General features: G+C 45.9%; 1 protein-coding gene across 1 annotated transcript in view; it reads right to left on the minus strand.

The window, feature by feature from the left end:
- Nucleotides 1-14,158, minus strand: part of LOC148431243 (uncharacterized) — a 257,621-nt gene that overhangs the window by 220,528 nt on the left and 22,935 nt on the right. The window contains 5 exon segments of the mRNA XM_088466172.1: nt 3,069-3,908; nt 4,077-4,469; nt 6,603-7,050; nt 7,187-7,284; nt 8,028-8,034. Of these exon segments, the coding sequence (XP_088322298.1) occupies nt 3,069-3,908; nt 4,077-4,469; nt 6,603-7,050; nt 7,187-7,284; nt 8,028-8,034 (1,786 nt within the window).

Consider the following 14,158-nt stretch of genomic DNA (forward strand, 5'->3'; position numbering starts at 1 on the left):
ATGATTGGTTAAGATTTTCTGTACAGAGTTACGATCTTTTATAGGATTATTCGTAATTTACTCTAGTACTTTATAGTTTCTTGCTCTGTTCTGTTTCTCTATAGGTTGTTCTTACTATGTAACTGTGGTCATTGTCTGTGTGTCAGGGTATTTTACATCTACTCTTATAAAAAAGTGTCATTGCAGATTCTTTCACATAATACACTAATGCCCCTGTGACCTTCACCGTACTGCTGGTGTCATCACATAATACACTAATGCCCCTGTGACCTTCACCGTACTGCTGGTGTCATCACATAATACACTAATGCCCCTGTGACATACACATAATACACTAATGCCCCTGTGACATACACATAATACACTAATGCCCCAGTGACATACACATAATACACTAATGCCCCTGTGACCTTCACCGTACTGCTGATGTCATCACATAATACACTAATGCCCCTGTGACCTTCACCGTACTGCTGGTGTCATCACATAATACACTAATGCCCCTGTGACCTTCACCGTACTGCTGATATCATCACATAATACACTAATGCCCCTGTGACATACACATAATACACTAACGCCCCTGTGACCTTCACCGTACTGCTGATGTCATCACATAATACATTAATGCCCCAGTGATATATGATATAACACAGTATGGGGTCATTAGAGACATGCTATGGGGAATGATATAACACAGTATGGGGTGAGTAGAGACATGCTATGGGGAATGCTATAACACAGTATGGGGGTGAGCAGAGACATGCTATGGGGAATGATATAACACAGTATGGGGGTGAGCAGAGACATGCTATGGGGAATGATATAACACAGTATGGGGGTGAGCAGAGACATGCTATGGGGAATGATATAACACAGTATGGGGGTGAGCAGAGACATGCTATGGGGAATGATATAACACAGTATGGGGGTGAGCAGAGACATGCTATGGGGAATGATATAACACACAGTATGGGGGTGAGCAGAGACATGCTATGGGGAATGATATAACACACAGTATGGGGGTGAGCAGAGACATGCTATGGGGAATGATATAACAGTATGGGGTGAGCAGAGACATGCTATGGGGAATGATATAACACAGTATGGAGGTGAGCAGGGACATGCTATGGGGAATGATATAACACAGTATGGAGGTGAGCAGGGACATGCTATGGGGAATGATATAACACAGTATGGAGATGAGCAGGGACATGCTATGGGGAATGATATAACAGTATGGGGTGAGCAGAAACATGCTATGAGAATGATATAACACACAGTATGGGGGTGAGCAGAGACATGCTATGGGGAATGATATAACACAGTATGGGGGTGAGCAGAGACATGCTATGGGGAATGATATAACACAGTATGGGGGTGAGCAGAGACATGCTATGGGGAATGATATAACACAGTATGGGGGTGAGCAGGGACATGCTATGGGGAATGATATAACACAGTATGGGGGTGAGCAGAGACATGCTATGGGGAATGATATAACACAGTATGGGGGTGAGCAGAGACATGCTACGGGGAATGATATAACACAGAGTATGGGGGTGAGCAGAGACATGCTATGGGGAATGATATAACACAGAGTATGGGGGTGAGCAGAGACATGCTATGGGGAATGATATAACACACAGTATGGAGGTGAGCAGAGACATGCTATGGGGAATGATATAACAGTATGGGGGTGAGCAGAAACATGCTATGGGGAATGATATAACAGTATGGGGTGAGCAGAGACATGCTATGGGGAATGATATAACAGTATGGGGGTGAGCAGAAACATGCTATGGGGAATGATATAACAGTATGGGGGTGAGCAGAGATATGCTATGGGGAATGATATAACACAGTATGGGGGTGAGCAGAGACATGCTATGGGGAATGATATAACATAGTATGGGGGTGAGCAGAGACATGCTATGGGGAATGATATAACACAGTATGGGGGTGGGCAGAGACATGATATGGGGAATGATATAACAGTATGGGGGTGAGCAGAGACATGGTATGGAGTATGATATAACACACAGTTTGGGTTGAGCAGACATGCTATGGGGAATGATATAACACACTATATAGCTATAAAGTATGGTAGGACAGGCACTGTACGAGGACATGGGGAAAATTCATATTCAGCAGGTTTTGCCGCAATGATCCTTGTCTGCCACATAGGCACAAGTCACCTCACCTCTCTTAGAAAGGGATCACCCACCTAGCTTTATATCATAGGTCCGATGTCCTCCACTATTATCTTCACCATATGGAAATCACCCACCAAACCTGCCCAGCTCCATTGAAGGCAGCACCAACCTAGCTACCTCTCATCTGATGCCCAAACACTATGCCTATCCTTTATCCCCACATATAGGTCGCCCAACTAGCCTGCCCCTCCTCTGGACCAAACATGCATTTGTGCCCATGCAGAGTTGGGAGAGTCTGCAAGTTATGGCTGCCTGCACCTGGATGGGTGAGACAGAGGCAGGCTAACCTAAGCCGGGTATGGTTTTTTCAAAACAGAATTGATCATCTTTCCCCTTTACAAGTCCCCAACCTCTCCCCCTCTCTCGCTTTCTGATAACCTCTTCCTCCTGGCCATCCCCCACGTTTGCTGCCTGCATGACATCTTCAACTCCTCCCTGACCTTTACCCTACACATTCTTAATATATGTCACTCTTGCTGTATTTCCCACTCAGAACATAGAAGTGATTATGTCACCTGTGTGATTTCTCTGATATCTAACAAAATTTGATTTATGTGTAAAACATTTCCCACACTCAGAACATAGAAGTGATTGTGTCACCTATGTGATATTTCTGATGTGTAACAAGAGCTGATTTCCGTGTAAAAGTTTTACCACACTCAGAGCATGGAAATGGATTCTCACCTGTGTGACGTCTCTGATGCCTTAGAAGAGCTGATTTCTGTGTAAAACATTTCCCACACTCAGAGCATGGAAATGGTTTCTCACCTGTGTGACTATTCTGATGTATATCAAGATGTGATTTCTGTGTAAAACATTTCCCACACTCAGAGCATGGAAATGGTTTATCACCTGTGTGACTACTCTGATGTGTATCAAGATATGATTTCTGTGTATAACATTTCCCACACTCAGAGCATGAAAATGGTTTCTCACCTGTGTGACTATTCTGATGTATAACAAGATGTGATTTCTGTGTAAAACATTTGCCACACTCAGAACATGGAAATGGTTTCTCACCTGTGTGACTTCTCTGATGTCTAACAAGAGTTGACATCACTGTAAAACATTTCCCACACTCAGAGCATGGAAATGGTTTCTCACCTGTGTGATGTATCTGATGTATAACCAGCTTTGATTTCTGTGTAAAACATTTCCCACACTCAGAGCATGGAAATGGTTTCTCCCCTGTGTGACTTCTCTGATGTACAACAAGATGTGATTTCTGTGTAAAACATTTCCCACACTCAGAGCATGGAAATGGTTTATCACCTGTGTGACTTTTCTGATGTCTAACAAGAGTTGATAACACTGTAAAACATTTCCCACACTCAGAGCATGGAAATGGTTTCTCACCTGTGTGACTTCTCTGATGTTTTACAAGATATGATTTGAATGTAAAACATTTCCCACACTCAGAACATGGAAATGGATCCTCACCTGTGTGACTTTTCTGATGTATAACAAGATGTGATTTCTGTGTAAAACATTTCCCACACTCAGAACATGGAAATAGTTTCTCACCTGTATGTATTCTCTGATGTATAACAAGTTCTGATTTGCGTGTAAACCATTTCCCACACTCAAGACACGGAAATGGTTTCTCCCCTGTGTGATATCTCTGATGTGTAACAAGATCTGATTTCTGTGTAAAACATTTTCCACACTCAGAACATGTTGAAAGATTCTCACCTGTGTGATGTCTCTGATGTGTAACCAGCTTTGATTTCTGTGTAAAACATTTCTCACACTCAGAACATGGAAATGGTTTATCACCTGTGTGACTTTTCTGATGTATAACAAGTTCTGATTTGCGTGTAAACCATTTCCCACACTGAGGACATGGAAATGGTTTATCACCTGTGTGACTTCTCTGATGAATTAGAAGAGATGATTTCCGTGTAAAACATTTCCTACACTCAGAGCATGGAAATGGCCTGTCATCTGTCTTAGCTGGCTGAAGGGTAATAAGCTTTGTATTCTGTGTAAAACATTTGGCATCTACAGAAGAGGGAAATATTTTATCTAATGTACGAGATGTAGCAAATGCACCAATATCTGAGTAATCAGGAGAACACTCCCCATGATAAGAGGTAGCAGGTGATATATCTGCACTGTGAGGTACTGGAGGTATATTTGGGGTAACTGGGTTTTCTCCTGGAGAATCTCGGGTGATGTCATCATCATCTATTTCACAATTCTGAGTCATAACGAGATGATCCTCTGAGACATTCCGGCTGCTACATCCATCTGCTGGGAATAATATACTATCAATAAATATAAATATATACTCATGTGCCAGAAAATGAGACAGCCGCTTCCGTTGCCAGTACATGACACCCCACCCCGCAAGAAATTGTATCTTTCTCAGTTGATTTACTATATATAGGCAGATATCTGCATAATCTGTTATCATATAACTTGCAGTGAAGATGGCAGCATATTACTATATAAGTGCCAATAAACAAGGTTTAATAGTAGGTGTATTCATGCAGTCACTTAGGCGGGAGAGGCACCGCACAGGTCCACAGCCACCAGTTTATGGCTGGAGGATCTGTCCTCTGAGTTTGGCATCATGAGTTGGTGCCTAATTTGCCAGATTTGAACCCAATAGAACACATGTGGGATGATGGGTTCTACCAGCGGTGCATATAAGGGAATTGTGGATTATTCAGGAGGCCTTGTGTACACTATATACACAGCGCTTCATACAGCTTGTGGAGTCCATCCCTACAATTTGTTGCTGCTGAAATCTAATCGGAATAAGGACCTACCTGTGACTGGATGGGTGACTCTAGCACATGAGCGTATACATAGAGGGAGAGAGGTTTACTTGCTTCTATTAGTAATTTGTAGTATATTTTGAGACAAAAACTGTGTTTTATATCACTAATCTAGTCTCTATTAATGAAATTGAAACTCAAATAGGTGAAAAAAATTGTGCTGCCTCCAGGCTTGCAGGGAAGAGGTGTAATATACATGAGATGTAGTGTAAGATAAGGTGTAAGCACCAGTGCTGATAGAGACAGGTGTAATAAGCTGCGCCTCCAGGCTTGCAGGGAAGAGGTGTAATATACATGAGATGTAGTGTAAGATAAGATGTAAGCACCAGTGCTGATAGAGACAGGTGTAACACGCTGCTACCTCCAGGCTTGCAGGGAAGAGGTGTAATATACATGAGATGTAGTGTAAGATAAGGTGTAAGCACCAGTGCTGATAGAGGCAGGTGTAACATGCTGCTGCCTCTAGGCTTGCAGGGAAGAGGTGTATCCATGACAGTATAAAGGAAGACAATGTCTAGATAGACACCAGATGTTAAACTGTCAATAGGTCGACAGGGACAAAACGTCAACACAAAAATGGTTCTCTTTTTTTTTTTTTTTTAGGCTTAGGCACCAGGAGGGAGGGTTGGGGTTTGGCACCAAGGGGAGGGTTAGGGTGAAGATTAGGGTTAGAAGAAAAAAATTTATAGAAACCCCCCTTCCCAGATAATCGTGTATATGCCGCTGCCCTGGGTTTGGCAGTTTGGGTGTGAACAGGTGGCTGTTTGGTGCTGTGGGTAACTACTTGTGGCTGCTAATGACAGAGAAGAGTGGTGGGTGGCCAGAAGGGGGTACAACTAACTAGCAAACAACTGTGTGTGTGGGGGGGGGAGGTGAGGATGAACCCTCCGTTACTTACTTTAAGCTCTCTACCTTTTCCCACTCTCTACCCCCAGCACTGGCTGCCCCTAGCCCCCTGCTTGCCCCCCAGCACTGCCTTAACTGCTTCCTGTCCTCATCCTCCATAATATGTGATGGGTCCCAAATAGTAGGACTCCAATTTCTAAAAGTGAGGGTTCCCTGGAACCCGTAATATTTCTTCAGGACTCTGCTGCCTCAGAGGACATAAGTTATCCCAACAGAAGCATGCACAGATGGATCGAAACTGGCCTCTTCCACAGGACCAAGTGAATCAAGGCCTGAATGATAACAATGTTTTCCAAAGGCAGAAAGACATTCTTCAGGGAGGTGTGGAACAGCATGCCTAGGAAAATCACCCTCCTCTGTGACAGGACAAGAATGGTTTCTTTGAAGTTATTAATCCAACAGTGAAATATTAACATCCGATGTGTCAGACGAACATGGGACTGAATTATGTCCAAAGGGGCCTTATTGACCTCCTTGTATTATTATATGGGAATCAGAATGTGAAAAGAGGACTTGTCAGAACTCTTGGATGGTACTGCAAAAATTATTCTGAGATGTCTCCTGACTCCCCCACTGGGCATATACATTTCCCTCATTAGTTTGTACTGACAGAGGAGGGTGTAGGATAAGAGACTGTTATAGTGACTGAGCAGGGAGAATATGTGACTCTTTTCTGTAATAAGTGTTTATTACTCACCTGTGCTGATATCTGTAGGGATTTCCTCCTCCTTACACTGCTGATCACCCCTCACATACATCTTCTCTTCTCCCTCTATATCTTCTGCCTTCATATCAGTCACATACATCTCTTCTTCATCCTCTGTATCTTCTGCCTTTATATCAGTCACATACATCTCTTCTTCTCCCTCTATATCTTCTGTCTTCGTATCAGTCACATATGTCTCTTCTTCTCCTTCCAAATCTTCTGTCTTCATATCAGTCACATATGTCTCTTCTTCTCCTTCCGTATCTTCTGTCTTCATATCAGTCAAATACGTCTCTTCTTCTCCCTCTATATCTTTTGCCTTTATATCAGTCACATATGTCTCTTCTTCTCCCTCTATATCTTTTGCCTTTATATCAGTCACATACATCTCTTCTTCTCCCTCTATGTCTTCTGCCTTATTATCAGCCAGATCTTCACCCTAAATAACCCATAAAATATTACCATCGGCTTTCAATGAAATAATACAGTCTAAAATCAATAAATAAGAAACACACAACTGTTCTACACATCATATATTGATAGCGTTCCTTATATGCTGTTTGTCACCCATCTACCTGATGCTCCTGTGGGATCCTGTGATTCTCCTCTGTACAATTCTGAGAATAAAGAGGACGGGGGCATCTCTCTGGGGTATTTCTGTTACTGGTTCCATCTGTGGGAAACACACAGTGACTGAGTACATTGTAGATATGTGATTATCAGGTGATGTGTGTATATAGGGGGTCCCCAATACCTGCTCCCCCCTGTACAATAATTAACAGTCTCCTCTTACCCAGTGATGTGAGGTGCCGTTGATTCTCCATCATCACGTCCTTGTACAGACCCTTGTGTTCCTCTATATACTCCCCCTCCTGCATGGAGACAGTGACATCCTGACACTTTATAGGAACCTGACATGCACAATGATACAGTCATTACCCAGACACATCCCCTGGTGTTACTGTATAATGTCCCATTCCCAGAAGTCACCTCTCCAGTCATCACCCAGACATCCCCTGGTGTTACTGTATAATGTCCTATTCCCAGCAGTCACCTCTCCAATCATCACCCAGACACATCCACTGGTGTTACTGTATAATGTCCCATTCCCAGCAGTCTCCTCTCCAGTCATCACCCAGACACATCCCCTGGTGTTACTGTATAATGTCCCATTCCCAGAAGTTTCCTCTCCAGTCATCACCCAGGCACATCCCCTGGTGTTACTGTATAATGTACCATTCCCAGCAGTCACCTCTCCAGTAGGCAGTTGAATGATCTTGTTGGTGAGTTCCAAGACCTTCTGGTTTTTGTGTCTCTCATGTATCAGTGAGTGAGGTGGAGGCACTGTGATGGGGCTCTGGGTCCTGCTCAGTCCTCCTGACACACGGGGATGGCTGCTGTTTGTCTCACAATCACCGGGTGTCTTCTTCACTAATGTATAATCCTATGTTTTGGGGGAGACACTAAATATCACAGCAAACACTCCCAAATCCCATATCTTGACCCTATATTATTATTAAGGCTATAAGTGATGTCACTGTGACACTCCCAGATCCCCTCAACTCCCCAGTCATGTCCCTGTATTATTATTAAAGAAATAAGTGATGTTACTGTGACACTCCCAGAACCCCTCACCTCCCCAGTCATGTCACTGTATTATTACTATAGATATAAGTGATGTCACTGTGACATTCCCAGATCCCCTCACCTCCCCAGTCATGTCCCAGTATATTACTATAGATATAAGTGATGTCACTGTGACATTCCCAGATCCCCTCACCTCACAAGTCATGTTCCTGTATTATTACTATAGATATAAGTGACATCACTGTGACATTCCCAGATCCCCTCACCTCCCCCGTCATGTCCCTGTATTATTACTATAGATATGTGATGTCACTGTGACACTCCCAGATCCCCTCACCTCCCCAGTCATGTCCCTGTATTATTACTATAGATATGTGATGTCACTGTGACACTCCCAGATCCCCTCACCTCCCCAGTCAGGTCCCTGTATTATTACTATAGATATGTGATGTCACTGTGACACTCCCAGATCCCCTCACATCCCCAGTCATGTTCCTGTATTATTACTATAGATATAAGTGATGTCACTGTGACACTCCCAGAGCCCCTCACCTCCCCAGATGTTCCTGTATTATTACTATAGATATAAGTGATGTCACTGTGACACCCCCAGATCCTCTTACCTCCCCAGTAAGCAAATAGATCATCTGTACGGTTTACTACTATATTGACTGAGATTGATTTGGTCCAATGACTTTAATGTATAACACTGACCATGACAATGTCATTGGACCAAATCAATGTTAGTCAATACAGTAGTGAAACGATTGCCTCCACCTTACATAAAGACACAAGCTGTACATCAAGGCTGTAACTGTGAACAAGATAGAGGCAAAACACACGTCAGCAGCAATCCCACTTCCGGGTCCAGTGGAAGTGATCATGTGACCTGCGTCCAATTTATACCAGAGGAATACCCTGTCTCCTCCTGGACACATCTCCACTATTGCTTCACTACAGAGAAAAATCTGCACCGGGGGGTAAGTGGCACTGACACCCTGCACTGCCTAGCGCATCAGGGTAGCCGGTCAGGAACATCTCCTACTAATTTCTCTCATCCCAGAGAAAGGTTGACCCACTATATGTGATCACCTATACTGAATGCTGACTGTACACTCAGTCTGGGAGTAAATACATGTCTGATCCTTCATTGCCATAGACAATATCAGACTGTATAGATCACATCAATAAGCTGCAAGCTATTATACTATTACAGTAGATTATATTCCTATGAATGCAATTTTATGACTTAATGCACAATATATGTGTATTATACATTGCACAGCCTAACAATATGCAATGTTCATATATTAAACTGCTCAATGAAAACCTGCTCCCTGCAGAGCGTAACAAGCTCAGATGTATATTAGATGCCTGTATAATGTCTGATTAGCATTTTGCTCACTGTAGAGCTGAATAATAATTAATGCCTGTATAGTAACCGGCTCGCTGGACATCTTACCTAAATCTGATGCCTGTATAGTAACCGGCTCGCTGGACAGCTTACCTAAATCTGATGCCTGTATAGTAACCGGCTCGCTGGACAGCTTACCTAAATCTGATGTCTGTATAGTAACCGGCTCGCTGGACAGCTTACCTAAATCTGATGCCTGTATAGTAACCAGCTCGCTGGACAGCTTACCTACATCTGATGTCTGTATAGTAACCGGCTCGCTGGACAGCTTACCTAAATCTGATGCCTGTATAGTAACCAGCTCGCTGGACAGCTTACCTAAATCTGATGCCTGTATAATAGCCGGCTCGCTGGACAGCTTACCTAAATCTGATGCCTGTATAGTAACCGGCTCGCTGGACAGCTTACCTAAATCTGATGCCTGTATAGTAACCGGCTCACAGGACAGCTTACCTAAATCTGATGCCTGTATAGTAACCGGCTCGCTGGACAGCTTACCTAAATCTGATGCCTGTATAGTACCTGGCTCGCTGGACAGCTTACCTAAATCCGATGCCTGTATAGTAACCGGCTCACTGGACAGCTTACCTAAATCTGATGCCTGTATAGTACCTGGCTCGCTGGACAGCTTACCTAAATCCGATGCCTGTATAGTAACCGGCTCGCTGGACTGCTTACCTAAACCTGATGCCTGTATAGTAACCGGCTCGCTGGACAGCTTACCTTAATCTGATGCCTGTATAATAACCGGCTCGCTGGACAGCTTACCTAAATCTGATACCTGTATAGTTACCGGCTCGCTGGACATCTTACCTAAATCTAATGCCTGTATAGTAACCGGCTCGCTGGACAGCTTACCTAAATCTGATGATTGTATAGTACCTGGCTCGATGGACAGCTTATCTAAATCTGATACCTGTATAGTAACCAGCTCGCTGGACAGTTTACCTACATCTGATGCCTGTATAGTAACCGGCTCGCTGGGCAGCCTACCTAAATGTGATGCCTGTATAGTAACCGGCTCGCTGGACAGCTTACCTAAATCTGATGCCTGTATAGTAACCGGCTCGCTGGACAGCTTACCTAAATCTGATGCCTGTATAGTAACCGGCTCACTGGACAGCTTACCTAAATCTGATGCCTGTATAGTAACCGGCTCGCTGGACATCTTACCTAAATCTGATGCCTGTATAGTAACCGACTGGTGGATGAGCTAAGTAATATGTGAGGACTGTTGCTCATTGCAGAGCTGATCAAGGTTTGACATGTGACTAGGAAACGCCTCACGGTGGAGCTGAATAACACTTGCACAGTAACCTATCCATTATAGAGCTGCATATATTACATACAGAATCCTAAGAAGACGGCGGCATTATCTACTGACCCCGAATCCGTCTGATTGGCTAAAATCTATGGATTAGACATTTCTACATATATATAGTTTTTAATATTTTTGCCTTTTCTCATTATAATTTTTTTTTTTTTAATTGTTATAGAATAATTAACCTCACCAGGTGATACATCCCATTACACACAGGCCCCCAATCTTTGGTCATAATTTTTATTTTATAGAAAATAGTTTGTTTTAAGTCTGATAAATACTAAATATACTTCTATACAGTGTAACGTCTGAGTGGTCTCCACTTATAGGAGGCCCCCACAATCAGAGTCTCTATTTCTCCGTTATCTGTATAACCACAGTCAGACATGTAACACTGAGTGACCAGTATGTCTCCACTTTCCTCCCAGCCATACAGCCCTGGTCAGTGTCAGAGGTTCCTGTGACCCAGCTCCATAAGGCTCCTCAGAGGCAGACACACAACAGGACACCACAGGCTACTCCCTCTGTATAATAATAACAACAACAGGACAACACAGGCTGCTAATGTATAATAACAACAGGACACCACAGTCTGCTCCCCCTGTATAATAATAATAACAGGACACCACATGCTGCTCCCTCTGTATAATAATAATAACAACAGGACAACACAGGCTGCTACCTTTGTATAATAATAACAACAAGACGCCACAGGCTGCTCCACCTGTATAATAACAACAACAGGACACCACAGGCTGCTCCCCCTGTATAATAGTAATAAGGGGACACCACAGGCTGCTCAACCTGTATAATAATAACAACAACAGGACACCACAGGCTGTTCCCCCTGTATAGTAATAATAAAAGGACACCACAGGCTGCTCCCCCTGTATAATAACAGGACACCACAAGCTGCTCCCACTGTATAACAACAGGACACCACAGGCTGCTCCCCCATTATAATACTAATAGGACACTACAGGCCTATCCCATTGTATAGTAGGTACCAAAACCCGCTTCCCTGTATAATAGAGTACTGCAGGCTGCTCCCCAGTATTGTAGGGCACCACAGGCTGCTTTCCCTCTATAGTAGATACCACAAGCTGCTCGCCCTGTATAGTAGGCACCACAGGCCGCTCCCCCTGTATAGTAGGCACCACAGGCTGCTCCCCCTGTATAGTAGGCACCCCAGGCTAATCCCCCTGTAAAGTAGGACACCTCAGGCTGCTCAACCTGTATAGTAGGCACCACAGGCCGCTCCCCCTGTATAGTAGGCACCACAGGCTGCTCCCCCTGTATAATAGGACACCACAGGCTGCTCCCCCTTTATAATAGGACACAACAGGCTGCTCCCCTGTATAGTAGGCACCACAGGCTGCTCCCCCTGTATAGTAGGCACCACAGGCTGCTCCCCCTGTATAGTAGGCACCACAGGCTGCTCCCCCTGTATAGTAGGCACATTACCTGCGGATGCCGGACACAGTGATGTCTCCTCTCCACGTTTTCCCGCCGAACAACCTCCCGGAAAGTACAGTCCTACATCCTGCCTGCGGAACTCACAGACCGGAAAATAGGTGGAACGCACAGTCTGGAAATCAGGTGGAACGCACAGTCCGGAAGTCAGGTGGACCGCACAGTCCGGAAGTCAGGTGGACCGCACATACCGGAAGTCGGGTGGAACGCACAGGCAGATCCTCACTTCCAAAAATAACTATCCTGACGTCAGGAGCTGGGCGGAGCCGGGGGCGGGGTTACAGGCAGTGTCCAGGTGCACAATCCCATCTGGTATCTGCTCATACTCTAGGGGGAGCTGTGGGGCTGCCCAGTATCTGTGTGAGTGCTGGGAATGCCCCCTACAGTGATGTACAGGGGGACATGCCGCCTACAGCGCTATTTACCCACCACAGGTGCCCTAATACACCTACTACTAAGTGTGCCCAGTAAAGGAGGGAGCGGCTCTAGGTGTGCCCAGTAAGGGAGGGAGGGGCTCTAGGTGTGACCAGTAAGGGAGGGAGGGGCTCTAGGTGTGTCCAGTAAGGGAGGGAGGGACTCTAGGTGTGCCCAGTAAGGGAGGGGGGAGGGGCTTTAGGTGTGCCCAGTAAGGGAGGGGGGAGGAGCTCTAGGTGTGCCCAGTAAGGGATGGGGGAGGGGTTCTAGGTGTGCCCAGGGAGGGAGGGGCTCTAGGTGTGCCCAGTAAGGGAAGGAGTGGGCTCAAGGTGTGCCCAGTAAGAGAGGGAGGGGCTCCAGGTGTGCTCAGTAAGGGAGGGAGAGGCTCTAGATGTGCCCAGTACGGGAGGGAGGGGCTCTAGGTGTGCCCAGTAAGGGAGGGAGGGGCTCTAGGTGTGCCCAATAAGGGAGGGAGGGGCTCTAGGTGTGTCCAGTAAGGGAGGGAGGGGCTCTAGGTGTGCCCAGGGAGGGAGGGGCTCCAGGTGTGCCCAGTAAGAGAGGGAGGGGCTCCAGGTGTGCTCAGTAAGGGAGGGAGGGGCTCTAGGTGTGCCCAGTAAGGGAGGGAGGGGCTCCAGGTGTGCCCAGTAAGGGAGGGAGGGGCTCCAGGTGTGCCCAGTAAGGGAGAGAGAGGCTCTAGGTGTGCCAAGTACGGGAGGGAGGGAGTGGCTCTAGGTGTGCAATGTACAGGAGGGAGGGACTCTAGTTGTGTCCAGTAAGGGAGGGAGTGGCTCTAGGTGTGCCCAGTAAGGGAGGGAGGGGATCAAGATGTGCCCTGTAATGGGGGGGAAGGGGCTTTGGTGTGCCCAATAAGGGAGGAAGGGGCTTTGGTGTGCCCAGTAAGGGAGGGGCTCTAGGTGTGCCCAGTAAGGGAGGGAGGGACTCTAGTTGTGCCCAGTAAGGGGGGGAACAGGCTTTGGTGTGCACAGTAAGGGAGGGAGGGGCTCTAAGTGTGCCCAGTAAGTGAGGAAGGGGCTTTGGTGTGCCCAGTAAGCGAGGGGCTCTAGGGGTGACCAGTAAGAGAGTGAGGGGCTCTAGGTGTGTCCAGTAAGGGAAGAAGGGGCTCTAGGTGTGCCCAGAAAGGGAGAGAGGGGCTCTAGGTGTGCCCTGTAAGGGAGGAGGGGGTGCTAAGAGTCCCCAGTAAGAGAGGAGGAGGTGCGAGGTGTGCCCAGTAAAGGATGGAGGTGGTGCTAAGTGTGCCCAGTAAGGGATGAGGGGGTACTAAGTGTGCCCAGTGAGGGGGGGAGAGGGTGCTAAGTGTGCCCAGTAAGGGAGGAGTGG

Source organism: Taudactylus pleione, unplaced genomic scaffold, assembly GCF_031769625.1.
Source record: "Taudactylus pleione unplaced genomic scaffold, aTauple2 ptg002601l, whole genome shotgun sequence".
In the NCBI taxonomy this organism is placed as follows: Eukaryota; Metazoa; Chordata; class Amphibia; order Anura; family Myobatrachidae; genus Taudactylus; species Taudactylus pleione.